Source organism: Lichenostomus cassidix, chromosome 9, assembly GCF_008360975.1.
Source record: "Lichenostomus cassidix isolate B80296 chromosome 9, HeHo_3.0, whole genome shotgun sequence".
Classification (NCBI taxonomy): Eukaryota; Metazoa; Chordata; class Aves; order Passeriformes; family Meliphagidae; genus Lichenostomus; species Lichenostomus cassidix.
The window spans coordinates 22,308,694-22,334,845 of NC_139490.1; the positions used below are offsets into that span (position 1 = coordinate 22,308,694).

General features: G+C 57.6%; 1 protein-coding gene across 2 annotated transcripts; it reads right to left on the reverse strand.

Annotated features, from left to right (window-relative positions):
• Positions 1 to 652: 652 nt before the first annotated feature.
• On the reverse strand, positions 653 to 25,845 carry LOC146433477 (diacylglycerol kinase beta-like). 2 transcript variants are annotated; one of them, XM_085069860.1, is made up of 25 exons: positions 25,541 to 25,845; positions 20,238 to 20,504; positions 17,996 to 18,072; positions 16,817 to 16,982; positions 15,849 to 16,088; positions 14,945 to 15,115; positions 14,592 to 14,641; positions 13,949 to 14,023; positions 13,740 to 13,859; positions 12,740 to 12,857; positions 12,351 to 12,439; positions 11,914 to 12,030; positions 11,706 to 11,804; positions 11,444 to 11,557; positions 11,283 to 11,356; positions 11,100 to 11,174; positions 10,926 to 11,011; positions 10,632 to 10,721; positions 10,112 to 10,272; positions 9,072 to 9,136; positions 8,098 to 8,188; positions 5,325 to 5,526; positions 4,069 to 4,189; positions 3,925 to 3,985; positions 653 to 3,498 (listed from the first exon to the last, which is right to left on the reverse strand). In XM_085069860.1, exons 2-25 carry the CDS (start codon positions 20,302 to 20,304, stop codon positions 3,400 to 3,402), a joined length of 2,628 nt encoding a protein of 875 aa, XP_084925986.1. In that variant the 5' UTR covers positions 20,305 to 20,504; positions 25,541 to 25,845; the 3' UTR covers positions 653 to 3,399. The 2 variants fall into 2 exon arrangements, with proteins under 2 accessions (XP_084925986.1, XP_084925988.1); XM_085069862.1 differs by lacking the exon at positions 25,541 to 25,845 and adding an exon at positions 21,024 to 21,150.
• Between the last annotated feature and the right edge of the window lie 307 nt (positions 25,846 to 26,152).

Sequence of the window (26,152 nt, forward strand, 5' to 3'; positions counted from 1 at the left end):
CGCGTGCTGGATGCCTGCGTGCTGGGGGCAGGAAGCACAGAGGGCACGGGGTGTCCTTGCTGCCCGGAGCTCGCTCCCGGGGGGCTCTGCAGGCACTGCTGCTCTCACTTCCCCTCTGCACAAAGGCAACCAGGATTAAATCACTGCAGGTAAAATTAGCAGATGACACATGGGCGGGCGGGTGGCAAAACCCGGGCTGGGGAGCACAGCGGGCGGTGGGGATGAGCTGGGTCGCTGCAGAGCTGGGGGGTGCAATGGGCAACCCATGTCAGCTGCAGATCCACACCGTCTGGGGGCTGCTCAACACCCCTGGGACACGGAGAGGTGACGAGGCCGAGCGCAGCGGTGGGACAGGCGGCTCGGAGGTCACAGGGTTGCCTCAGGAAGAGCCGAAACCCCTGGAGAGCCAGGGCTGGGAGGGGGGATGGTGACCAGTGCCTGCTAAATTTAGAGCCCACTGAGGGGAAAAAAAAAATTTTTGCAGGCTCCAAATTTAGCTGGATGCAGCTCCCACTGAGCACCGCTCGATTGCGCTGCTGCTGCCAGCACCCCTTCAGCCCCGGCACCCCCCATTGGGCACAATCTGCTTTAGTCCCCGGAGGTGGGGATGCCACACCTGGCCAGGAATCACCCCATGCACCCCAGGAGAAGCTGAGGAGTTCATGACCATCTTTATTGGAGGCAAGCCCACAGCAGTCCAGATGTACACAGCAACACGCGCTACGCTACGGACACCATTCCATGCAGGCAACCACAGCTACACACACACACAGAGGAGTGGGCTGGGGCTCCTGTGGGAATGAGGCTCCCCAGCTCTCAGGAGACCCCCAGTGCAGCACTGGCACCACTGCCTAGGGGTTTGTTTGTGGGTTTGGTTCCATCCCACGCACTTGGGAACTGGGCTAAACTGGGAGACACTAGGGAATGGGGGGGATCAGAGCCTCGAGTGCCCCTCAGCTATATGGCATATCCTTCCCTGGAGCTGGGAACAGCTGGGCTGAAGTCCCAGCCTCTGTGGGTACCTCCTGGGCTCAGGACCTTTGCACCATCAGACTAAGGAGGTCGGGAGCTGGCAGGCCCACTGAACCATGCCTTTGGCAGTGTGGGAGCAGATTGGAGCTGGGTGCCCTGGGGCAGGTGTCAGGGATCGTCTCCCTGCCATCAGAGGGGACATCTATCGGAACCTGGCAGAGTGGTGCTGGTGTATCACCGTCCCACTGGCCCAGGGTGGTTGCCCTGGGCTCCCTGTGCCCTGCAGGACATATGGCTGAGTGTTCACCCTGGGATTTCAGCTCCTCACCAGACCAAGGCTGCAGGCACAGGCACAGTGCCCACTTGCTTCCCCAGGCTCCACACCGACAGCAAACCACAGCAGAGACCCCAGTGCTGCTCTTTGCCCGCAGCCCAGCAAACTGTGACGGGGGGCAAGGAGCAGGAAAACCACTGCTGATTCCATGCAGGCTCTGGGATAAACCTCAGGTTGAGGCTGAGCAGGCAGGGAAATGGAACCAAACCTGTTGACCTTGTGTGCTGCCATCCCATGGAACAAACCTGTCACCCTCCTGCTGGCAAAGCTCTGGAGGTGGTGGAGGTGTTTTTTTCATGCTCCCCAAGTGTGGGGCTGTGAGGCACAGCAGCCCTTGGCGACGGGCCAGGGAAATGCAGGCAGCTGGTTCGTGGGACCTGGGGTTTGTTTGGCCTCACTCCATCTGCTTTCACCTGGCTACTCATAAACAGCCGCCTGGGGTGACGAGGAGAAGGTGGATTTATGCACTGCAGGTGACACGTGCCTGCCTACACAGGTCACCAACAGTTCCCTTCCACTCAGTGTTCACTCTGAAACATAGTGATGGCAGTACCCTCTGCCTGGGGAATGCTATGGAATGGGGACCTGCAGCACCAGGAGGGACTGGGGGCACACTGGGGAGGACAGGGTGACGCCCCAGCCCTGTGGCAAGGACACAGTGGGGACAAGCAACAGTTTTCCTGCCTGCAGTGACATCCATGGGGCACACATTGTTCCCAGCTTGCTTCCAGCAGCACAGGAGCCTCCACCAGCCCCAAGGGAGCTGCCTGGGAGCAGGAGGGGTAATTCAGGATCTGGGTGTATCCAGCATGCAGGCCCACTGCTGGAGGCAGTGGGTGACTGCAGAAGCCACCAGCAGCCCTTTCCATGGGCCAGTCTTGCCAGCTCCTTGGAGTACATCCAGACCACCACAAACTCCATGCATTCACCTGTTTTCTGGTCCCTGTGTATCCTGGAGAGAAGCTGCATCCCCAATCTGTCCATCCATGGGTGATGCCACCAAAACCTGCCTGTGTATCCCAGTGGTCCCCAGCAGTCATGCAGGCAGCAGCACCTGTGAGGCTTCTCGGGTTTGGAGTGGGTTGTGGGGAGACCTGGCCATAGAGAAACTGAGGTGCAATCCTGCTGCCCCACTCCCTGCAGCCATCCAGGAGCATCAGAGGTGACACAGGGAGGGCACCAGCCTGGTGGAGCACATGGGGACATGTGTAAAAGATGGTGGGGACACTTTCAAGGGAGAAGAGCTTCTAGCTGTCTATCCCCAGGGTCTCCAGCCCCTGGCACAGGCTGGCAGGCTTTAGGAGAGAGGAAAGTCCATGTGGAAGGAGGTACTGTGGAGGACAGCCAGCAGAGAAGGGAGGTGGTGTCTGTGTCAAATCCGGGCTCGTAAAAAGGTGGCCCTCAGAGTCCCCCTGAAAGTTTGCTAAATAAATACATAAATATGAACACAAAGCCCAGAGCTGGGGCAGCTCCCTCTAAAATCCCCTTTTTTTTTGCTATTTCCCTGTAAAACTACAGCCTCCTCCCATCTACCCCACACTTGTCCCTGCGCATTGCCTGTCCCACACCTCATGGCTCACTGGTCTGGCAGCAGTGGCTCTTTGCATCACTCTTAAACCCCATAGCACAGAGGTGAGTGGCCAAGATGGCTCCTGTAGGCTAAGGAAATAAATAATTCCTCCCATTGCAGGGACTGGGGGACAGAAAGCCACTGCAGCGACACCTCGAGTGGCCTTCAGGAGGATGATAAATAAATAAGTGGAGCTTGGTGCTGCCTCAGGAGCACATTCACTGGCAGCTTGGCTGGAGAGTATTTAAATAAAGGGGGAAAAAATCCCAGTCCTAGTGCTGCTCCAGCAAATGTGCTCCCTGCATGCCAACCTGCCTTCACCCCCTTCTTCCATCCCAGCTTGAGAGGATGCTTGTGGTGATTGGGAAGGAGCCTACAAGTGCTCCTTCCCAAGATAAATAATCCCCACTGGGCTTGGAGGGGGAGTTTCTGTCCCCACGCAGAATGGGGATTTGGGACCCCTGCATCAGGCAGGTGGCTGGGACACAGAGTGCCTCCAGGCTGCAGATCCCTGGGTGCTGCTTTAATCCCGAGTTCTGTTTCTCCTCTTCAGGAAAAAGAAGCTGCTCTTCTGAGGGGGGCCCAGCAGCATGGGCACCTGGCTTTTATGTGTAATTTTGATCTAAAAAGAAGTAGAAAAACCCAGCTCAGTAAGAGGGTCTTGGGCCCTGAACCTGCCCAGGCACCCTCCAGCCCCAGGACCCTCAGGAGTGACCCCAGGGAGCTGGAAGCAGCTCAGCACCAGGGAGAAGAGCTCTGGAATCATGACCAGGCAGTGCTGGGATGCAAAGAGGTGAAATGCTAGGGGACTCTACTGCAGCTCCCCCAGGGAGGAATGCTGCTGTGCCCACCCATCCATCAAGAAATGGGCGAGTCATGAGTCCAGGCCCGTCACGGGTGCAGAGTCACATCCTGCCAGGCTCTGCGGCCTCCCCCCAAATCCAGAGGCTTTTTCCCATCCTGCTGTGCTGCGAGCCCCTCCTGCCCAATCCTGACATCCTGCCCAGCCCTGCCCAGCCCGGCTTCCTGCCCCTCCCTGGGGACTCACGGTGCAGGACGGCTGCATCCAGGGCTCCCCATCCACCTGCATGGGCAGCAGCTTGGACGTCCTGCAAGGCACAAAGAGACAGGGGTGACACAGGTGTCAGGTGTCGCTGTTGGTCGGGCACTCAGCTGTGAAGGGGACAAATACCTGATGATGACAGAGGAACACTGGGCCAGTCTCTTCCCTGCACTCTTCAGCCCCGTGTAGATCTGCCCCATTTCCATCGCGCCTTCCAGCCCCACCACCTCCAGCAGCTGGTCGCTGAGGTCTGCAGGAGAGAGGGATCTGAGCTGGTCCCCCCATCCCCAGGGATCCCCCAAAACAGCAGGGCCAGTGCACCAGGGCTGCTGGCTGTCCTGAAGCTTAGCAGTGCTGGTGGCACTGTGGGGATTTATCCTGATGTCCTCTGTGTCCCGAGATCACCAAGCTGGGTGTTTACAGCGCTGGGCAATGCTGTTATCCAAAATCTTTGGAGCAAAAGTACTCCTGGTCCGAAACAGCACCTGGGCCTGCATGGCTGCAGGGTGCCAGCTCAGATCCCCACCAGCCCTTTGGCTGTTTGTTTGCAGTGTATGAAATGGTGACACACCTTCCCCGGGTGCCCTGGGGTGCTGCAGCTCCCCAGGAGTCAGCATGCATGGAAGAGTCCTCACTGTGAACAATCTGGTCAAATCCCAGGGTATCACCTCATTTCACAGCTCATCCTGCTCTTCTGGGCTGCCAGCAAGGACACCTGACACTGGCACAACTCTGCTTCAGAGTTCTCTATTACACACCCCCTGTTAACCCTGTGAAGTCCTCTGAGCCTCCCATGCCCTCTTACCCACCCACGAGTGGGGATGTCCCCAGGGTACCAGCCCTTTGGGACTGGCTCTGCTCCCTGCCGCCTGTTGCCACTGGCTCATGCAGCAAGGGACAGACAGTGACACTCTGGCATGTGACACTGCTGATCTGGCAGCCACATCACAGGGTGCTGCTTCCCACCCCAGCCCCGGGCTGTGGGAGGTGGTGGGTGGCAAACCCAGGCACCTTGCCTGTTTTGCTGGCTGCTTTCTGCCACTGCTCCCCACTGGGGAACACTGCCAGCACTTTGGGCTGTCCCTGCCCATGGGGATGGCTCTGGTGGCTGCAGCAGTGGGTGCCAGGTGCCAGCTGGTCCCAGTGCAGGTCCTGTGCTGCCCCCAAACCCCACATCCAGGGTGGCAGCTCTGGTGTTGGGGCCTGGCAAGATGCTCACAAAATCCAGCTCTGCAGTTGGATTCCAGCTCCTCCTCTGCCATATTGTGGGGTCACCCCAGTGCCCCAAAAGACACAGAGCCTTCAACAACTCCTCCAGTGCTGTTGCTCCAGAGATGGTGGGTGCCCAGTGCTGACCCCACACTCCCCTATTGCCCCCCACTCACCCTGCACACAGAACTTCAGCTCCTTGGCGTCGGTGACCACAGTGCCTGGTGGCTTCTCCGGCACCTTCTTGCCCAGCCGGTTGTAGCCACGCTGCTTCTTGGTCTCACCCCACAGGTTGGAGCCACCGTACATGCTGGGGATGTTGAGCACAGCAATGCCCTCCAGGGAGGTGTTGCTCAGGTCCAGCAGGGTCCCATCGCACTGCCAGGGACAGGGGCAGTGTCAGGGGGGGTTGGGAGAGCTGTGCCCACGCCATGGAGCTCAGGCTCCTCTCCCCACTGCAGAAGCACAGATCCCTGAGCACAGCCTGACACCCAGTGCGGTGGCTGGGGCTGGAGATGCAAATATCCTGCCACTTTGCTTTCCCAGGGTGATTGTCCACTCCTTGTGCTCACCCTCCCTTCTGTTTCTGAGGGGGTTGTACTACAGGTCCAAAATGGCAGTCTCAAAAATGCAAATTCCTGGGAGACAACATAAAACCTGGTCCAGGCTCGGTGCTGTGACCCAAAATAGGAGACAACACCGTCTTGGCCCTAAAGTGACTTCTACCCAAGGAGCTCCAGCATGTGCTTCCCCCTCTCTCCTTGCCCAAATTGACTCCAAAGGACTGGAAATTTTGGCTGCCCAAAAAGTAGCTCAAACCAGTTTGTCTTCAAGTGCCATTTGGAAACTAGAAATACGGCTGGAAGGAAATTAAGGGAAAGGTGTCAGAGGGAAAAATGTCAGGTTTTGGAGAGCAAACCACAAGACAGCACACAGAACTGGCATCCCAGGCTTCACTGTCATGCAGCAGGACTGCCTCAGCTGAAAATTCCCTCTAAAAGTTAAAACACCCACTGCCTGCAGCTTTCTCACAGGATTGAAAGCAACAGCCATAGAAATGCATTTCCTAACTTCAGGTCTTCTCACGCTACCCAGACATGGATCCCCTTCCTAGACACCTCTGGTGGAAGCAGCCACTTTTTCACCCAACTGGAATTTCTCTACACCATTCCTATTTTCCTTGAGGCATCTGCTGTTTACCTCTCAGTCTGTGCTTCAGCAAATCCCAGCACAGTGTTTTCCTTGCATTTTGGTGATGCAAAGGCCTCTCTGGCCTCACTTGCTGTGCTGAGAGGGATGAAATGGGCTAATAAGCCCCTGCTGCTGCTCCAGTTCTGGTTGCTCTCATTTAACAAAGGTCTGGAGCTTATTTTGACCACCCCCTCGGCCAGCACTGAGGACACCAACCCCATGTATGTGGAGCTGGGTGCTCATATGATCTAATGCCTCGGTGTGTCAGATTCTTTCTGCCTCCCCTGGTGCTGCAGGATCTTATTTTTAGCCTCACACTGAAAGCAAAAAGCAGGAATCTTCTGGTTTGGGAGGGAAGAGCTGTCTCCCCAAGGCTTGGAAAGGATATTAATCCTTTAGTTCTCAATACATCTTAATGGTATTGTGATTTGTAGGAAGAGAAAAGACCTCAGTGCTCCGAGCAGTGGATACCAAGCGAGATACCTTGTGGGATGGACAACACAGCTCAAGCATCATCCCAAACCACAGGCACCTTTCCCACCTGCCTCTGAGGCAGCGGGTACCAGCGCAGCCACGGTGGGATGGCAGGGAGTCGGCTGCCAAGAGAGCAGGATGATGGGATGCTGCAGGAGCCTGTTCCTGCCCACAGCCGCCCACGCCTGCCCACAGCCGCGGGCAGCAGCGATTCTCCCTGCAGAGTCCTCCCCGCTTCGTGCCAGCGAGCTACAATGGGCCCTTTGAGCAGGGGCAGCTGACGGCGCGCTGGCAGCGAGGCTGGAAGGAGAAATTTGCAGCTGGGGGAAAAAGCAAATTCATTTCCAGGAGTTGTAGGGGGAACGAGTGCCAATTTCCAAAACAAAACTGCTATTTCTCTTCGAGGCTGACAGTTGCCTGGGAGCTGGAGGGAGGACAGGCGGCTGCTTTCAACTTCAAATACTGCGGGATTAACGCTTTCCTGCCAGTGGGCTCAGCTGGTGGGGACACACATTTGGTGGGGAGCACCCCGAAAAGAAATGGGGGGGTTCCTCGTGCCCATCTCCAGCAGCACTGAACTCCACAGACATGGACTTTATCCACCCGGGACACTGCTGCACTGATGGGGAAGGGGGTGAGATGGTTGAGATGCTGGTCCTGCTCCTTCCCACGAGTTTCCAAGGGTGAAGCTACCCACCCCAGGCTTTGGGAATCCCTCTGCCCGTGGCCACATATCTGCAGGGTCAGCTCTCTGCTCTGCACCCACCACCTGCTCTGACTCCCACCACCCCTTGCAGCAAGTGCTATTTTCCCCCCTCACCCTCCAGCCTAAGTTATAAAAGGGTGGATTATCCAGAGATAGGGAGAGACGGAAGTTTACAGCCCAAATCCCCAGCGCCAGCGCAGAGAAGTGACAGCGCTCTTAGCAACCACGGGCCCTCCTCTCAGCTCTAATTAAAGGCTGTTTCCATGTCATCCAATGAGGGCTGGGAGCAGCGCGGAATTTACAGAGAGAATATTCCAGGCATGCTCTCAAATACAGCTGGAAGTGGGGAATACAGGGTTATTCTTCTGCCCACAGCTGGCCAGCTTTGCAGCAAGCTCTGCATGGTGGCATAGGGGGTCCTGCCAGCCACTGTGTCCTTCTGCCACAGTGAGGGGTCAAAGCCATGGGGGCACCCTCTCCCCAAACAGCTAAAAGCCTTGTCTGAGAGATCCATGGGCAATGGCTCCAAAAAGCCCTTTTGCCATGGCTGGAGCCAGGGACCATCCTAGGAGACCCACCTCAACCTCAACATAGTCGTGGAGCTTCTTGCACGTGGCTGCAAAGGTCTCTGATGTCCCGAATTCGAAGTACCACAGCTTGTTCTTCATCCTGGGGCACAGAGACATGTCAGCATCCCACCTGGAAGCAGCACCTTGCACCAACCAGTCAGCAGCAGGATGGGCTGCCAGAGACTGCCTGGAGCTGTTGTGCTGGGGACATGAGCCACGATGAGGACAAAAGCCATCGTGGAGAGGAACCACTGGCATCCTGGCCTCATGGAGTTGTGTGGTGGGACGGGGGTGTGTCTGGGGGTTGGGGGGCTGTCAGGAGGTGGCCTGAGCAGACCTGGGTCTGATACCCAGCAGAGGGGTAGGACTGGGGTGCTGGGTGCTCCCTAGTGTGGGACAGGCTGTCAAGAGACAGGGCACCCTACAGAGAGGATGTCTCAGCACCCTCCTGGCACCCTGACCATGCCTCATTCCCTGCATCAATTGCTGTGCCAGGCTTTGAGGGGGAGGCTGGAAGCTGTGAGAGGCTGTAAGGTGAGAGGAGCTGAATGCTTTGGTCCACTCGAGATTTTTCTAGCAGGTATTTCTAAACCTGAGGATGGGGGTCACAAACCATGTCTCCTGCTGCCATCGCCCCATTTCCATGCACCCTGAGCACACTGGGAACGAGCTGCGACCTGCTGTCTGCCCTGCCCTCACTGCCTGGCCTGCTCCTGCCCGTCCTGGAATTCCACACTAATTATAAAGCATGAATGAACGTAACTGGGTGTGGGGCCAAGTTTGAGCAGCCTGCCGCACCACAGGACCTCGAAGAAGCATCCCAAACCCCCACCATGCCTGGCCCTGGATCCCAGCCACACTTGGTACATGCCCTGCCTGTCCCCTAAGGTCAGCCCAACACCAAATCCTCTTGGCACTGTGCATGGCAGTGGCAGGGTGTCCCCCCACCCCCAGCCCTCAGGGGGGCCCTGGGGGGCTCTTACCTGCTGTTGAATTTCTCAGGGTGCTTTTCTCGCATGATGTGAAAGCGGTGGGCAATGGAGGCATCCTGTGGAGAGTGGGAGCACAGAGACATCAGTGGGGCAGCAGAGAAACAGAGCTTCTGCCCTGCACCCTGTGGGCACATGCCAGGATATGGGTGCCCAGCTCTTCACTGGTCCCTGTGGCACAAGGACACGGTGAGGGGGCCACGCCAAGGCCATGGAGGGACCCTCAGCCAGGCTCTTCTCAAAGCTTGTTAAGTGAGATGTAATTACTGCACTTGGCCTCCTTCCCTCACCACAGGGCCTCTGCATGGAGGGGATGATGAGAGGGGAGGAAAGGCAACCAATAGAGCAGTCGGGCCATGGGGACACCCCGAAACCCTGCACCTGACAGCTCCCCTGGCAGCTCTCCTGACACTCATCACAACCTCTCCTTATGCAGAGTGGGGCTGTTTAAGCCCAACTCAGAAGCTGTCACCAAATGCCACCTGCAGTGACACCCCCTGGCATTCACAGGAGCCAATATGAGCCCCGAAGCACCTTGCAGTGCTGCAGGTGGGTGACCCATGCCATGGTGGCACCCCTGGCACAGTATAGAAGTGCTACAAGCTCCCAGGAAGAGAAGGGCTTTCTCCCAAACCCTCCTGCTCTCAGGACTGTCCCCCAGCACTGGGGGAAACCCCCGTGGCACACGGCTGTCATCCTCCCCAAGCTCCCTAACCTCTCTAGGTCAGGAAAACATGGGGGAATGTGGGTCCAAACACCAAAGCAGGGCTTTGCTGATGGGTGCTGTCTTGGCAGGTGGGGTGTTCCTGTCTCTGGGACCCCAAACCTCCCTGTACCCTGTTTAAGCTCCTCTCACACTCAGTCTTGCAGCATTCCCACTGGGAAGAGAGAGATCCCATGCCTGCTCATGTATCTAAGTGCTGCCTTTACAAACGACAGTAAAACCAGAAAAACAAGGCCAGGAGATGGAGGGAGGCTGGGAGTGTAAGGAGAAACAGGAAGGGAAAAACCAACTCCTGCCCCATGGAACTCACCACCCCAATGGAGAAATAGTTGTTGATGATGGTGGATGGCACAGGATCTCCGTTGGCCTCCTTGTCACTAGGAATGATGTCTATCTGCCAGCGGTCCAGCATCACCTCTGTGCTGTGCTCTATGTCTTTCAGGACCTTCATCAGGTTGCCTCCTTCGTAGCCTGGAAGGGAAAAAGGATGAAGGAGGATGAAGGGAAGCACAGGCATGTCACAGCCAGGTGCCAAGCACTTGGGGAAGGCTGGGCTGCTGCTGTGGCACATTCTCGTAGCGGTGGCAGAGATTTTGGCTAATGGCAGGGCTCTCCAAATGGAAAAATCTGGGCAGGGCCTGGCTGCTGGGGGTTGAGAAAGCAGCAGCTGCTCTTTTTGGAAGGAGTTAGAGGCACCAGGCTGAGATGCAGCTCTGAACTGCATCCCAGGAGGCCAGGACTCCTCTCTCCCCTGGGATGGCACCCACCCAGCCACACAGAAGGGTTCCCAAGGACCAGCCACCCACTGGGCGATGCTCGCCTGTCCTCACCTCCTCCCCAGCGCAGGCACCGTGCGAGGTCATTGCCTGTTCCCAGGGGCAGGACAGCCACTGGTGGGTGCTTCGCCAGGTTTGCCTTATCTGCAGTTCAAGGGAGAAGAGAAGTTTGAGGCTGACAAGGCTCATTCCCTGCTCCTCTCCATGTCCCTCCTCAGCCAGCAGCCTGGAATGATGCTGTTGGCAAGACCACCACCCCACGTTCACTGGGGGAATATTGGGAATCTTTGGCAGATCAAGGATGCAGGTGGATGTTGCTCTGCAGGAACACAGCTGTCCCTTGCTCACCTATGCAGTCCAGGATCCAACCCACAGTGCCGTCCCCTCCACAGGCCAGCACACGGAAATCAGGAGTGTCCCGAAAGAAGTTCAGCCTGGAGAAAGCCAGGAGAGACAAGGGGTGACATGGGGGAGCAGGGGCCGGTGGGAGAGGGCAGAGGATCACCTGCAGCAATTCCATACCCTGGTGCGGGCCCGCCGCGGTCCAGGTTGTACACTTGGCGTGGGTTGAGCAGGTAGTGAAACTTCCGAAGGACCCTGGCAAGAGAGGGACGTGAGGAATGCCATGAAGGTGAGTCCCACACTGGGATTGATGCCCGAAGGACCAGCAGCCCCCAACCCTGGGGGGAAGCTGTTCCCACCTACCGCTCCCCTTGCCTCCCTCCACTCTTGGGGTTCACAAACACCAGGAGCGGGTGCGTCCCAGGCTGAGGGGTGATCTGGAGGGCAGAAAATGCAGCTGTGAATTCCTGCCTACTGTTGGTTTCAGTGGCAGAGCTCACCTGCAGCCCCGTGCAGTAACCTACTTGCAGCCCTTGCCCATCCACTGTGGTGGAGTTGAACTTGAAGCCCTGGCTGTCCTCGGGGCTGGTGCTGGCAGGGGAGTCGCTCTCCGATCGTCGGCAGTGGGACTGCCTGTCCTTTGGGGAACCAAGGCATGGATGCCCACACTGCCTGAGAGGCAGTGCCAGCAGCCAGGGCAGGCAGATCGGCCTGGGGGATGCCCTGCTGGGTCCCTGTCACTGCAGCCAGGAGCAAGGCACTTACCAGGACAAGGGGGGCACTTACCAGGACAACAGGGCAGATGTAGGATGGCAGCAAGATGTGGTCCCGCAGTGGGCCCCCATCACACTCTGGCTTCACATGGGAGGCACACTTGTTGTGGAGCTGGTGGAGAGGGAAGAGGGGACATTGGACAGGGGACACCTGCCATCTCCTGCTCAGGAGCAGAGCTGGCTGTGCAGGCACTGTGGATGTGTCCCAGCCCTGTACTCACGGTGATTTGGCACCAGACGCAGTGCAGGCCAGTGATGCCCTGGTAGCACTTGATGCTCTTGTGACATCTGTCACACTTGACGGGGGAATTGCCCTCGATCCAGGTGTGCTGCATCACCTGCAAGACACAGGGGGACGCTGTGGCACAGGCATCTCCCTCCTGCTAGGGGTGTCTGCCAGGATTTGGGAAGCTTGTCCTGCAGGGATGCTGGTTGATCCAATCCAGCCCCTCACATGAGCCCCATCTGGAGCCATGGCAAATCTTGGGGCTGGGGGTGCCTGGGGACTGGGGATGGGGCACATCCTGCAAGGCTTTGGATGCTGGGAATGCCCACGAGCTGCTGTCCAGGATGTGAGGGGCAAAACCCAGGGGAAGAGGCTGGGGGGAGCCAGAGCAGGAGAACCCCTGGCTCAGAAATGCACCAGCTGCCTACTCACGCTTGTGTTTCTCTTGGACTTAACGTAGGTGCTGATGCAGGAAGCAATGTCCTTGGACACACACCTCTCATGGACTGTGTACTTGCAGACTGGTGAGAGAGAAAAATCACAGAGCCACAGAATCAATCAGGTTTGAAAAGCCTTCTAAAACCCTTGAGTCCAATTGTTACCCCAACACTAGCAAAGCCACCACTAACCCATATCCCCAGGTGCCACCAAGAAGGTGGTCAGCACCACTCCCCAGCATGGGAGCTGCCCCCTCCCCACTCACCCTGCAGCACCCACGGGGCTCAGCACTAACAGGGATCAATCCCCCCTCCCCTGGGCACTGGATGTGGCAGGAGCCACAGTCTGGGAGTGCAACATTCTGGCAAGGATCCAGGACTCACAGGAGCAGCAGAGGCCCTGCTTGCGCACCCCCAGCAGCATGGTGCGGCAGAAGTTGCAGTAGGCAGGTTTCTTGAAGTGCTTCAGCCTCCAGGCATGTTGCCCATCATCCTTCACATTCTGCAGGGCAGGAGAGTGGAGGGTGAGGGGGTCACTCCCCTACAGCCAAGAGTCCCAGCGCCCTCAGCCTAGCATTTCTATCAACTTTTCATCCCCTGAAAACCCCATGGTGTTTCTGGGAGTTTGCTTCCAGCAGGATCATGGGCTCCCCCTATTTCCCTTCTCTCTGGTGTTCTCCAGAGCATCCTTACCACCACATCTCCCTGGGCACATCCACCTCCAGCTCTCATGCACCCTTGGCCCAGCCCAGCCACAGGGAGGGTCTTGGTGGCTGACAGGAAGGTGACTTCACATCTGAGGCAAAGCCACCACCACCACCATGGGGTGATCAAAGAGCAAACCTCTTGAATTTGGGGCCAGGCATGACTGCTTTGCAGGAGCCAGTTAAAATTCCCCGCTTTCTTCAATTTTTCTGCCAGAAAGCCTGTCCCACATCCCCACCTCTCCATGAGAACAATGGGCATCATGAGCAAAACCATTTTTCCCTGCAAATTATTACCTGATGGCCAGGGATGCACTTGAAAGAAATGAAGGCGAAAAGGATGAAAAAACAAGACAGAAAAATAAAGGAGGTCCCAAGAACCCCAGCTTTGCTCTTTGAACCCCAGTCTACAAGAGGACATGCCATTTTAGGTACTCATCTTAGGTTTTGATTAAATGTTTATCAAACTGGAGTGCACTGTGATAGCAAGGAGCAAGCCCAGCCTGCTTGGGCACAGCAGCTCGCAGTGGCTGCAGCTCAAAAATGAGCTTGGAAAGATTTGGGGGGTGAAGGGGGCAGGGTGGGGTTGTCAGCAGGGGCTGGGGGCAGCAAGGGGCTGTGTGGTGTGCTGCTGGGGCTAGGCTGGAGCAGACAAAGCAGATCTCTGCAGGGACACTCACTGTCTCCATCCCCAGGAGCACCAGCAAGGGGATGGTGGTCATTCCACCCCGGATCCACTCCTCCAGTGTCACAGTCCCATCGTGGTTGTAATCAATCTCCTCCATCATATCCTTCAGGATCTGCAGGAGGGAGAAAATGTGGTGACACAGTGATGCCACCCAGGGCTCTGGCTGGCAGTCCCTGTATCTGCCCCAGCCCCAGCACTCACAGGCTTCAGCTCGGTGGAGTCCCACTCCAGGTACTCAGCCACGTGCACCATCTGGTTGATGATGCGATCCAGCTCCTGAGCACACAGAGACAGCAGTGCCCGAGGTTAGGGACAGCTCCAGGCACACAGTGTCCAACCCCAAGCCCCAAGGATCTACATTCCCATATGCCCAAGGCCACCCCAGTGCCCACCTACACACGAGGGGCAGCACCACCCCAGTCCTCCATTTTTCAGGGCCTTCTGCCCTGAAAACCTACAAGAAACTCTGTAAGGGGTTTTCCTTGGGAAAAACGATTCTGATAAGCCAGGTTTTATTTGCAACAGGTTTCAAGGATGATAACCAAAGAATAAAGAGAAAACATCACAGGAGAAGAAGCTGTGCATGATTTTTTCTTCCCTCAAATACCATGACCTGATGTAGAGCTACAGTTCTTGGTGGGTGGATTTTTTCTAGCTCCTGCTGGATGCAGCAGACTTAGCATGTGATCCCCAGCTTTGCAGCCCAGCTGCTGCTTCCCTCCTGCCTTTCCACATCCCTGCCCATTTTGGAGCACCTCACCAGAGGAGTGGGCACCCCAATATTGTCCTGCATGTTTCCAGCCCTCTGAGCAGCCCCTGCTTTCTCTCTCGAGGGAATGCTCACCGAGCTGTCCAGGAGGCCATTTCCATCGGTATCGTAGAGGCGAAACATAACTGGAGGGAGGAGAGAAGCTGCTGATAATCAGAGCCCCAGGGCACCCTGCTCCAGGTTGCTGGAGCTTCAGGGTGGAAGCCCCACTATGCTGGCTGAGCTGGGGTGAGATGTGACCCCAGGGCTGTGGAGCATCAGAGTGAAGCCCCTTGGCCAGACCCCAGTGACACAGGCAGGAGCAGCAAGGGATGCTGAGCGGTTTTCCCAAGGGCACAGGAGCATGCAGCCCTGCACTCATCCTCAGGCAACCCCCCCTGAGCCACTGGTCCCCTCTCCACACAGCATGACCCCAGAGTCCCACTTACATTCCAGCTTGTCCTCTGCTCGTCCCCTCTCCAGCAGGGACAGGTAGCAGACAATGTCCTTCAGGTGGACCACCTGGGCCAAGGGGGTGGGAGGAGGAGGTGGGGTGGCTTTCAGGGAGCTGGAGCTTTTCCGGAGGCTGAAGTGTAACCTCTTCTCCCCACTCCTCGTGCCTGTGGGCAGGGAGAGAGCCCATGCACAGGGATGACACTGGACCAGGAGTTGTCCCCGGGTGGGACATGGGAACTCTGGGGCATTCAGCGTGGGGCTGAGTGACACCACGGGGCCAGGGCTGAGACACAGAGGGGACACAGGAATGGGCACCAAAAGGGCACTTGGGGCTGGGTGTCAGCACAGGCCTGGGGGCACAAAGCAGGTGTGGGACTGGTGCCATCACAAGGACAGGGCTGGGCAGAGCTGCTCAGTACCTGGGGCACAGACTTTCATACCTCCATCACACCAGGGGTGGGTGTGGTGAGCAGTTGGAGCCACGGAAACATCCCTGCTGGGAACAAGCACCCACCCAGGAGTGAGAAGCTCAGTGGGCAGCAAGGCACCTTGCCAGGGTGCCAGGACAGCTTACACTTGCTGATGCCAACAGCAGCCCTTGGCAGAGGGGCCATTCCCAGTGCTCCCCTCCTCGGGGGCTGGCAGGGCCTGGGGCAAGGGGCAGCCATGATTTACCACCCCATTTCCCCCTCTCTATAAGCTGCTGCCAGGTAATTAAGACTGGCAGGTGCTCTGTGGGATGGGATTGGTGGCTTCAGTTTGCCAAGAGAAGGTGTCGAGATTGCCAGGAACCTGGTGAGTTTGGAACGTCACTGCCACTGCGACAGGGACTTGACCAGAAACTGGGGAGAGCTCCTGACTGCCTGTGTCACCCTGTGGAGCCCCAGCCAAGCTCACCTGGTGACTGAGGGCTGAGCAGGGACCCAGAGGAGATCTTGGAAGAGCCCGAAGAGTTGTGAGCAGAAGTGGTGCCAGCGGTGGATTTCTGGGAGGATGATCTGGACCAGCTGGGGGAGGCATTGGGGATCGATGCCGGGGTGAGGGATGCTGCCTGTGGCTCAGCTGTGTTGCTGTGGCAGCTCTTGGGCTCAGGAGTGTGACGTCCCAGGGCACTTCGAAGTGTTTTCCCGTTGATCCCTGCAGAGCAGACATGTCCAAGGGCAGTGTGACAGCAGGGTGTCTGTGCCCCTTCCTCCAGGAATGGTGCTGGGTGTTCGCCCTGGGTCCTCTCTGCTAGCCCTGTGCCTCCCCGCCCTGGCATCCCAGCCCCAGGGCTCTCTGAGGGGCACAACAGGTGGCTTCTCACCCTCCTGCCTGGCCCAGCAGCTCCCAGCAGGGCCCCCATCCCTGGCTGATGGACACCACAGTGCTCAGGACCACACAGGGAGGATGTGCTCCTCTGTCACCAGCTAGAGCCGAGACTGAGGGAGGTTCTCCCTTTCCTTTTGCAATTTATAGTCCTTTCAGCAGATGTCTCCACGAGCCATGAATCCAACCGGAAAGGGCTGGGGGAGGCAGACTTGGCTGCCTGGCACACATAGCCTGCTCTAGGTGCAGCTGAGTGCAGGGTGGCTGCTTGCACCAACACCTGTGGCAGAGGCACAGGACACCTCGATCCAGATGGAGATGCTGACATGGGGTGACTTGGGCTCTGAATGTGCAAGGAAAGGGCATGAGCCATTGCATCCTAGAGAAATCCTTGCCCAGAGCACCCTGGGGTGGGGCAGAGCTGGGTTGTGAGCTGGTCCTAATGCCACCCACTGCAGGTGCCACCCCCTGACCTGCATTCCTGTGAGCAGTGTGGAAGCAATCCCACCGTGCCAGGCTGCCCTGGCGTGCCCAGCTGGGTGACAGGGCTGGCTCACCGAGGGTGCTGTGCTGTGAGGCTCCAGGGCTCTGCTGCTGGGTCTCGGGGGAGGCTTGGCAGATCTTACGCTTGAAGGAAGTGAAGAGGTGCTGGCAAAGCTCCTCAGGCACATCTGCCTCCAGGTAGGTCTTCATGAAGAGGCAGAAGCCCTCATAGTCGATGGGCTGGGGAGAGGACAGAGGAGGAGGATGGAGGTGCCCCAGGCCACCGTGAGGGTGCAGAGCTGCCCGTGAGGTGGGGCTTCATGCCCTGAGCCCCCTCACTGGGCACATCAGCAGCAGAGCCCTCTGCAAAACCACTGGCTTCCCAAATCCCAGTAGTTGGCTATAACCTAAAGGGACCCAGGGGCAGCAGGGCCAGAAATGACCAGTGCCAGCGTGGCTGAGCCAGGTGACTGGTGCTGGGAGCAGGGACAACAGCCAGGACAGGAGCTGGAGGAGTGGCAGGGAAGGGCAGAGCAGCGGGACCAGCCCAGCCCCAGCCCCATGGGGACTCTGGGCCTCCTCCTTCCTCACCAGGCATTGCCATTACATGAGGATAATGTTTTCCAAAGGCTTTTGTGGCCCCAGCTGGAGTGAGAGTCCTGTGGTGCCTTGGAATAGCAGAGTAGCTTTGTGCCCCTCCTAACCACATTCAACTCACTGATTTTTCCCATTTTGCCTTGATTCTAGTGATTACAGCCCCCACAGAAGGCTCTGTCCTGCTGGCACACTAATAGGTCTCTCTGAAAGCACTCCTTGGAAAAAATAATCCCAGCCTTTTTTGGAGGAGAGCGAGAGGGCACAGAGCTATCCCATCCCCTTGCTGGCCAAGTCATTTGCTTTTAGCGGGAGAGTAAATCCCTCCTGGATTCTGCCTGGCAAAGGAATGCCCCAAAAAGCTCTCAGTGGGATGGGATGGGATGGGATGGGATGGGATGGGATGGGATGGGATGGGATGGGATGGGGTAGGATGGGATGGGGTAGGATGGGGTGGGATGGCCATGCAGTGTGCATGGTGCCCGGGATGGCTGGGGAATCCAATCCTGGGAGCAACACCACAGGGAGAGATGGGGGCCAGCCAGCCAGCCCTGCCTTCTCCTGGCTGCTTCCAGCTGCTGGAGCTGGGCTGGGGGAGCTGGTGGGGCACTGGGAGCTGCCAGCAGCATGGGGGGACACTGGTGGGCACAGGGCCATACCTGTTCGGGGTTGTACCTCGAGAGGACGCCGTCCCCATTGAACTCCTCCAGAACGTCCTTGAGCTTCTTGCTGGAGTCTGGGGAGACAATGGCACTGTGCTCAGAATGGCCCTGCTGGGCTGCCTTCACCATCCACCAGCAGCATGGTGCAGAGGGGTTTATCAGCTTCATGTACAATTTCTGGATCCTTCTGTGCCTGGAAGAGGCCACCCTTGCCCTGCTTCCCCTCCCACCTTCAGAGGGCAGGGCAGATATGGAAAGCTGGCTTGGGAGCTTTACATACAGAGAGAGCTTCCTCCTACCAGTGTGAAAACAAACACCGACCCAGAGCAAAGCAAGGAAGGCATGGACCACATTCCTGTCCCAGCTGCTCTGGTGTGCCAAGCACACCCCTGGATGTCCCTGCCCCTTGTGCAAGGCTGCAGGTGGCTGCTGGCACGCCTTGGCAGGCTCAGTCAAGCCAGAGGCTGCCTTGGGCTGCCCGTTGGTATCTGCAGGAGGTGCCAGGAGGGAGAAATAGAAAGTATTGATAGAATGATGGAATCATTTAGGTTCGAAAAGCCCTGTAAGATCATCAAGTCCAGCCATTAACCAGCACAATTGCATCAGATAGAAATGTCCCACATCTCCATAGTTTTTAAATACCTCCAGGGATGGTGACTTCACCACTGCCCTGGACAGCCTGTTTCAGTGCTTGACTATCATTTTGGGGAAGAAATTTTCGTGAATATCCAATCTAAACCTCTCCTAGTGCAGCTTGTGGCCATTCTTTTTTGCCCTATAATTAGACTGGTCCATGCAAGCTTCCACACAAATACTAAAGACTTTCCCTGGCTGAGTGTCCTGGGCTGGAGTATCTGGAGGGACATTCATCCTTTCAAAATAGAGAAAAAAGGGAAAAGCAGAAAGAAATAAGATCAAGGTGATCAACACTCAGCCCTCACCTTCACACACATATCTGGGCAAGTGCATTTAAAAGGTTTTTGGACACACCAGCCTTGTTTATTGCTGTGAAATCCTCTCTCCAAGCGGGGGCTGTGCTGGCTCTGATCCCCTCAGCCCTCTGCTGGGGACAGAACTTGGCACTGGACCACAACTGTCTGGGATGTCTGGGGCACTCAAGGAAGGGGATCCTGGGCCTCCTTGGCCTGTTCCCTGTTCCCCAGCCCGGTGCCAAGCCATCTTTCTGGGGAGGAGGCAGCAGCCCACGCTGCAGCCTTGCTGGCCACACTTTGATTAACAAAACGAAGCTGCTATTAGTGTTCTTAGTCCAGCGTTACAGATGGTGTTTTATGGTCTGGGATTCAGGAAAGCAAAGCCCACCATCCTCCAGAGAGGCAGAACGGGATGCAGAGAGGGATATTGCAGACACACCTCTGCCTGCAGCCCTGCCTGAGGTCTCTGGCTGGAGGGCAGGAGGATGGGAGCAACTTGCCCCCAGCCTCACCCCTTGGCTGTACAGTGTCCCCAAGGATAGCCTCAGGGAGCTCACAGGGTCCCCTCTGCCTTTCAGTCATCTCCCATCCAGCCTGCTCTCCCCAGGGTCGTGCCCATCCTGCAAAGCAGCACCCCTGTGATTTTACATCCCTCCTTCCATCCTGTGCTCCCGGCTGGGATTTTCTGCCCACCCTGCCCTGCTCTCAGCAGCTGCATGGGCTGCACTGCTTCTCCATCAACTGCTGTGGAAAGCACACCCATGCTCCAGCTCTCTGGCAGGCAGAACCTCAAGGACCTGGTTTTGGACCCCTGCACTTTGCCCAGGCTCCCTCTCCAGCTCCTCCCAGCCCCAGGACCCCTTCGGTGCTGCTGCAAATCTCCTTCCCTCGGCAGGAGCTGCAGCAGAGAGTTGCTCTGCAAAAGCACTAAGGAAAATTACCGCAGAGGGTTGGCAGCCCAAAGCGAGCTGTGGAGCAGCTCCGTGTGTTTGGGAAAAGCCAGTCTGCTTTCCTGGTTGGCATTTCGCTTCGCTAACGAACGTGGGAGCTGGCCGCCTTCGGAAGGACTGAGCTGTGCTCACGTGTCCCCCCAAAGCTCAGCCAAATCCTCCTGGGCACCCAGGCTTTGGGACCCCAAGCAGCCAGGGGTAGGGGTCAGGGATTTTTCCAACCTCTCCACCTGAAACCTAAGGAATCACCCAGTTTTGCAGGAGGATACTAATGAGGGTAGGACACGAGTCCAGCACAGATAAGCAGGACTTTCCACCCTCCTCTCCCTGTCCCAGGAGGTTGCACAGGGTACTCACAGTCTGTGTACTGCTGGAGCTGGGCAAACTCGGTGGGGCTGAGCGAGATCCACATGGCATCACTCATCTTTGGGTGGCAGTGCCCGTGGCAGGGGCCACCAGCCGCTGTGCTGCCGTGCCAGGCTCAGTGCCACAGGTGCCAGCAGCCACTCGGTCACATTGTCATGGCGAGGGGCACGGGAGGCTCTCGGACTGCTGGCATCATTCTGCTGAGCCCGTGAGAAGCAAATTCCAGAGCTTCAGGGCACCTGGTCAGCACCTTCCTCCCTGGAGGGGACAGAAAGAGAGGATGGGGTCAGCAGAAAGCAGAGGCTGGGTCCTGCTGCCACAGTTCCTCGGTGACAGTCACATTTGTTAGTGGGGTCTGTGGGGCACTTGGAAATGGTGTGCCAGGGTGCTTTTCCAGCTGGGAAGGGCCCACACTGCAGAGGTGGGGGATTCATATTCCAGGGAACAGGGAAGGGAGTGTGTGGGCTGCAGTGCAATGATGGTGAGCATAAGGAGGAGCACAGGGCGCCTCGCTGTGTGAGCATTCCCAGGGCTTGGTGTCCCTGGGGAAGCCACTCTGCCATGGAGCCAGCCTGGTGCCACCCTGTGCCATAACAGCCACAGCTCACAGTGGCTGGAGGAGGACAGAGGTCAAGCAAACGCCTTGGGCAGGGAAAGGACCTGGTCACCCCCAGCATTTTCCAGGGGAAAAGGGAGCAGAAGGAAGGGCACGATTATTTAAAGAAGATGCAACAGCTGGAGGCAGAGAAAGCAAGAGAGTAGAAACTGGCAGCTTACTCTTGCACCTTTGAAGCTTCTGTTTACTCCCAGAGAATCATTGTAAATGAAAATCTACAGTCAAAACTGGATGCAAGGGGAAAACCTGTGCCACAGAGAAACCCCAGCCAAAGGTCCCTCTCCAGCACACCTGCTCATAGGCTACGAAACTTATTAGTTTTTCCATTTAACTGAACTGGTCATCAGGCAAAGGGCAGCATTTGAAGGAGGTGGTTGTTTTCCAAGGAGTTTAATCTCCATTTTAGGGCTGTTTCCCTGCTAAATGTTGGCTCCCAGTGTCCACCAGCCTGAGCTGATGGACTGGAGAAAGCAGAGCAAGGATGAGCTGGGAAAGGTCATGAGACTTGGGATGATGCTTGGGGAGCACCCACATCCCCCAGCTGGCTGTACCTTTCTGTTCACAGCAAAATATCTTTGATTAAGGTGAACAAGTAATTTTGGGGAGCTGTCGGGTCCCACATGCCACACCAACCCCAGACAGAGTCCCTAGGGACATTCCCATGTGGGGTGCACCAGGAGCACTCACTTAACCCCTCGTCCTCCGGACTTTCCCCATATTTGTTTACTGAAGCTATTTTGGCTTTATATTCAGCTGCTGAAAGTGCTCCAGGGTAAGATGTGGTCCCAGGGGCAAAACCTGGTGTTGGCAGAGGAAGGAGCTCTTTGGGGCTGTGGGGAGGGAGGATGGTGACCCCCGAGGAAAGAGCACAGGGCTGAGCACCCAGGCAGATGGCTGCTAAGGGATTTTCCAGCTGCAAGGAGTGACTGCACACCTAGAGAGGAGCCCACCAGAAACCCTGGGTGCACATTTGCTGGAGTTAAATGTCACAACTCTCCTTAGTCCTTCCCAGTCCTTTCCTGCCAGGAGGACAAAGTCACTGGGGTCTTGCTGCACCTCTCCACAGCCTGGGACCACAGCAATGGCTGTCCCAGGATAGGGAGCAGTGTCCTCACTGCTCTGCCCTGAGGCACTCATGGAGGGATAACATACAATCCTGGGGAAAATCTCACCCTCACTGGGGCCCTGCAGCCCCAAGGCAACTAGCCTCCAGCCAGTGACTACCCCAGTTCATCCTGGCAGCTCTTTGTCCCCCTGCCACCAACGGGGACAGGCTGGATGCAACAGTGGCAGGGCTGGGAAAGAACTACCCAACATCTTCCCACCGTGGTATTGGTTTTGTGGGGATCTTCATCTTGGTGAAAGCACAAGCAAGATCATGGTGTTTGCTCCTATGCTGGATGGTGGGTTTGTCCCAAAGGATTTCTGAGGCTGGTCCAGAAGAACTCAATCTGTAAGAAATGCCCAGGAACTCACACAGACTTCATGTTTCCTGGTGAACAAGTTGTTTGATTTGATCAGAACCTCTTTTAAATCCCAAATTTATCCAAGGAGAGGCTGAGAGTGCAGAACTAGCTAGAAGAAAAGACAAAGTGAGGGGAGACCTAACTGGCTCCAGCTCCCCAGAGGAGTTCAGGGGCACTGAACCCTTACACAACAAAGGGCAGCAAAAATATCCCTCACTTCTTTAAAAGGTGGGTGATGGGGCCGGGTGACAGGGCAGCACAAAGCACCAGAAGGAAAGCAAAGCAGAGCTAATTGGGCCATCCCAAGGGGCTTTCCCCCAGCAATCGCTGGAATAACAAATGCCACTTCTGGCGCGTCAGTCTCGGATTTCAGGAAGGGCAGGAAAAAGCCTCCTTAGGAATCCAGCTGCTCCTCGTTTGACCGCCCTCTGAATTGTCAGCGGCAAATTATGTTCTATTAAATCAAATTTGCCTCTCGCTAAAAATAGCTCCCTACTAGTGTTACAAATAAGAGCGGATTACCCTGCCTGAAGGCTCTCACCGGGACACGGCCCCTCGCCCCTCCTCGCTCCGTGCCCGCCGGCCGTGTGCGTGGGCTGGCCGCTCCACCGGCACCGGCCTGGCGTCACTCACGGCGGCCAAAGTGGCTGGGGGAGGATGGAGAGAGGGCAGCGTGGAGCCTCCCAAACCCCCCTGGGGGAATAAGTGGTGCTGGAGCCCTTGGGAAGATGCACGGAGCATCCTGCCAGCTCCAGGGATGAAGGAGGTGCCGCTGGGAGCATCGATGGATGCAGACGGAGGTGACACTCCATGGGAGCCAGGCTGCAGCCATGTAGGGCCTGAAACACCTCGGCAAGGGAAATGAAGGCAGGAGTTAGCCATGGGCCAGCTCCACACAGTAAGCGGATCATGAACAAGCAGCAGGACCAAGACACGGGTAGTGGAACATGTCAGTGTCCCTAAGAAAGGGCTTTCCTCCAGTATCCAGGGATGAGGGACTCCCAGAAGCAGCAATGGGATGGCAGAGGAGGTGTTTTCCCAGCCAGGCATCTCTGTTAGGAGCCTTTTCACCAGCCCTGCAGGAACACCCAGCTCCTCCATCCCACAGCACAGAGCCCTGGGTGTCACCATGGGATTGGAAGGGCTTTTTCCACTGCCACCCCCCAGCCCCACCATGACCACACCTACTGATGGGGACCTAATTCTGCCCACACTGGGGCAGAGAGGCAATGGGTTGGCAGCTTCCAGGTGCTGGCAGAGCCTCCAGCCTCTGAATGGCTTCAGAGGAGCGTGTGGATGGGGCTGCAGCTCATGGCCTGCTGGAGATTTCTGCTTCAGATCCCCTTTGGGAAGGAAAAACATCATCTCCTTGAGCTTGGCACGAGGAGGCAACGCTCCTGCTGAGCACACACACACGTGCAGAGTCTGTGGCTCCCTGGCAGCAGAGGGATACAGCTCGGCACAATGCTGGGTTCTTCCCTGCACATCCCTGCCTGGGCCTGCAGAAAGCCACAGTCACGCGCCACATCTCCTGGGGCAGAAGCATGGCAGGTCCCTGCAGGAATGGCATTTTCCAGGCCTCCTCCCCATCTTTTGGAAAGATCAGCCTATTTTTGTGTTGGATGGGGAGAGGCCCCTGAGGCGGTGGGTGGAGTATAAATCCCTCCTGTCCCACTGCAGCAAACAAACCCCAACCAAGTCACGCTCAAACTATTTTCTGCAGTGACAGGAGAAAGCGCTTCTCTGCATTTCGCCAGCCCAAGGAGACACTCTGGATCAGCTTTTTCCATTCTCCAAACCTGTTGCTGTGTACACATTGCCCTGAGCCTTTGACCATCCACCCACACAGAGCAAGGCACGCTGTCCAGGTGCCTCACACCAACTTTGCTTTGGGTACTGAGCACCCTCGTGCCACCAGAGTGAGGAAAGGTGCTGGCAGGGGTGCATCCATGTTCTCCCGCACAGTGACGCAGGGAGAGGTGGGTGGCCCTAGCTAGCCCTCCAGCCTCAGGGCTGGGCTGTGGTTGTACCAACTCCCAGCTGGGTGCTGGAAGAGCTTGGCTCAACCTTGTGACATGGGGGACTCAGCACAGCCTCCTTCGGAACTCGCCAGGGCCAGCTCGGCTCATGCCCCAGGGACACCAACAACTTCCTGACTTACTACTGTTGCATTTTTAGAGAATAATTCTGCTGGCTGAGTTCGGAGCAGACTGGATCTGAGCTAGGATGCCTTCGGAACAAAACCCTTCCCTTTGCCAACGCCCATGCAGGTCCTAGTCAGACCAGACATTGTCTCGTGGAAAAGCCCTTTCCCACACCAGACAGGGAAGCAAATGCTGGCCCTGCCCCCTAAGGACTGGGATCCTTCCTGGGATTCCATCTCCATCACATTGCACATACAAGCCCAGGGCTCCAGGACACCTACAAACCTGGCAGATGGAAGCCCTGGCTCTCTCTCCCTGTGGGAATCCTCTGTCTGTGAGTCCCACGGGTTAACCACACCTAGTGTGGGATAACACTGCTTCCCGAAAGCTTTGAAAGACGTTCTTCCCTTTCATCGCCCAACACAACCGGCAGAACAAGTCATATCCAGCCTCCTTCCACAGGCCAGCCACACCGAGCACCTCCTCAGCCCTCCTGCCTTCCAAAGCCAACGGCCCCAGCAATTTTCACTTAACAAGAAAGACACTAACGAGCTTTTCCGGCCTGGCAGCACACAGGAACAGCTGGATTGGGCTGTTCGTCTGCCCAGCCAAAGGACGGGTGGTTTTATAGCCGGGCTGAGAACCAACACATGCTGAGACACCAGTGAAGGTGGTGTAGCCCCCTGGGCTGCTTTAGGGGCTCGCTGGTTGCCATCCTCCTCACCCTAGGGACAAGGGTATGCTGCCCTCTCCTTCTCCAGCCCTCGGGAAGCTTTGCTCAGGAGCGGAGCCGCACACCAGGGAACCCCGATTCCCCAAGCCCAGGGTTCCCCACTCCTCCACCGCCGGTAGAGCTCCCCAAAGCGCTGGGGAAGGGGTCAGGGCTGGCCGGCGGGAGGGTCGCTGCGAGGGCAGCGCACGGGGACAGACGCGCGCTGTCGAGCGGTCCCGAGCGGGGTGGGGGGTCCCGAGCGGCTCGGGGGGTTTGCCCACCACCGAAAGGGGTGATCCCACAGGCGTCCCCGCCCCCCCGCCCAGCCCCGCGTCCCCCCGCCGCTGTCCCCTTACTTGGCGGCGGCAGCGCGGTGCCATCGGCGGGACCGGCCGGGGCGCTCCGGCGGCGGCGGGGCTGGCGATGCCTGGCAGCGCTGGACAGCCCGGCGGCTCCGCGCTCCGGTTGCGGGGCGGGGATGGGGGATGCGAACGGGCCCGGCCCGCCCCGCCGCTCCGCTCCGCTCCGCCCGCCTCCGCCGGCACCGGGCGGCCGGGGCGGCAGGGGGAGGAGGACGAGGAGGAGGAGGAGGAGTTGGAGGGAAGAGCCCGGCGGCCACGACCGCGCCCCCGCTCCCCCCCGAGCCCGGGGCAGCTCCGGGGAGCACCGTGGCGGGAGCCGCCGGCTGCGGGGGCGGCGGGAGCCGTGTTTCCACGAGACAACTCATTTGTGATGAATTCCCACCTCCCCGCGGCGACAGGGTTTTCCCCGCTTCCCGCTGAGCACGCACACTGCCCCTCACCCCCGACGCTCCCTGTCTCCATCCCCGCCCCTGTCCTTGTCCCCGTGCCTGTCTCCATCCCCTTGCCTAACCCCATCCTTGTCCCCATCCCCGCCCACATCCCCATCTTCATTCTCGTTCATGTCCCAGTCTCCTTTCATGTCCCCATTCCCGTCCCCATCCCCAT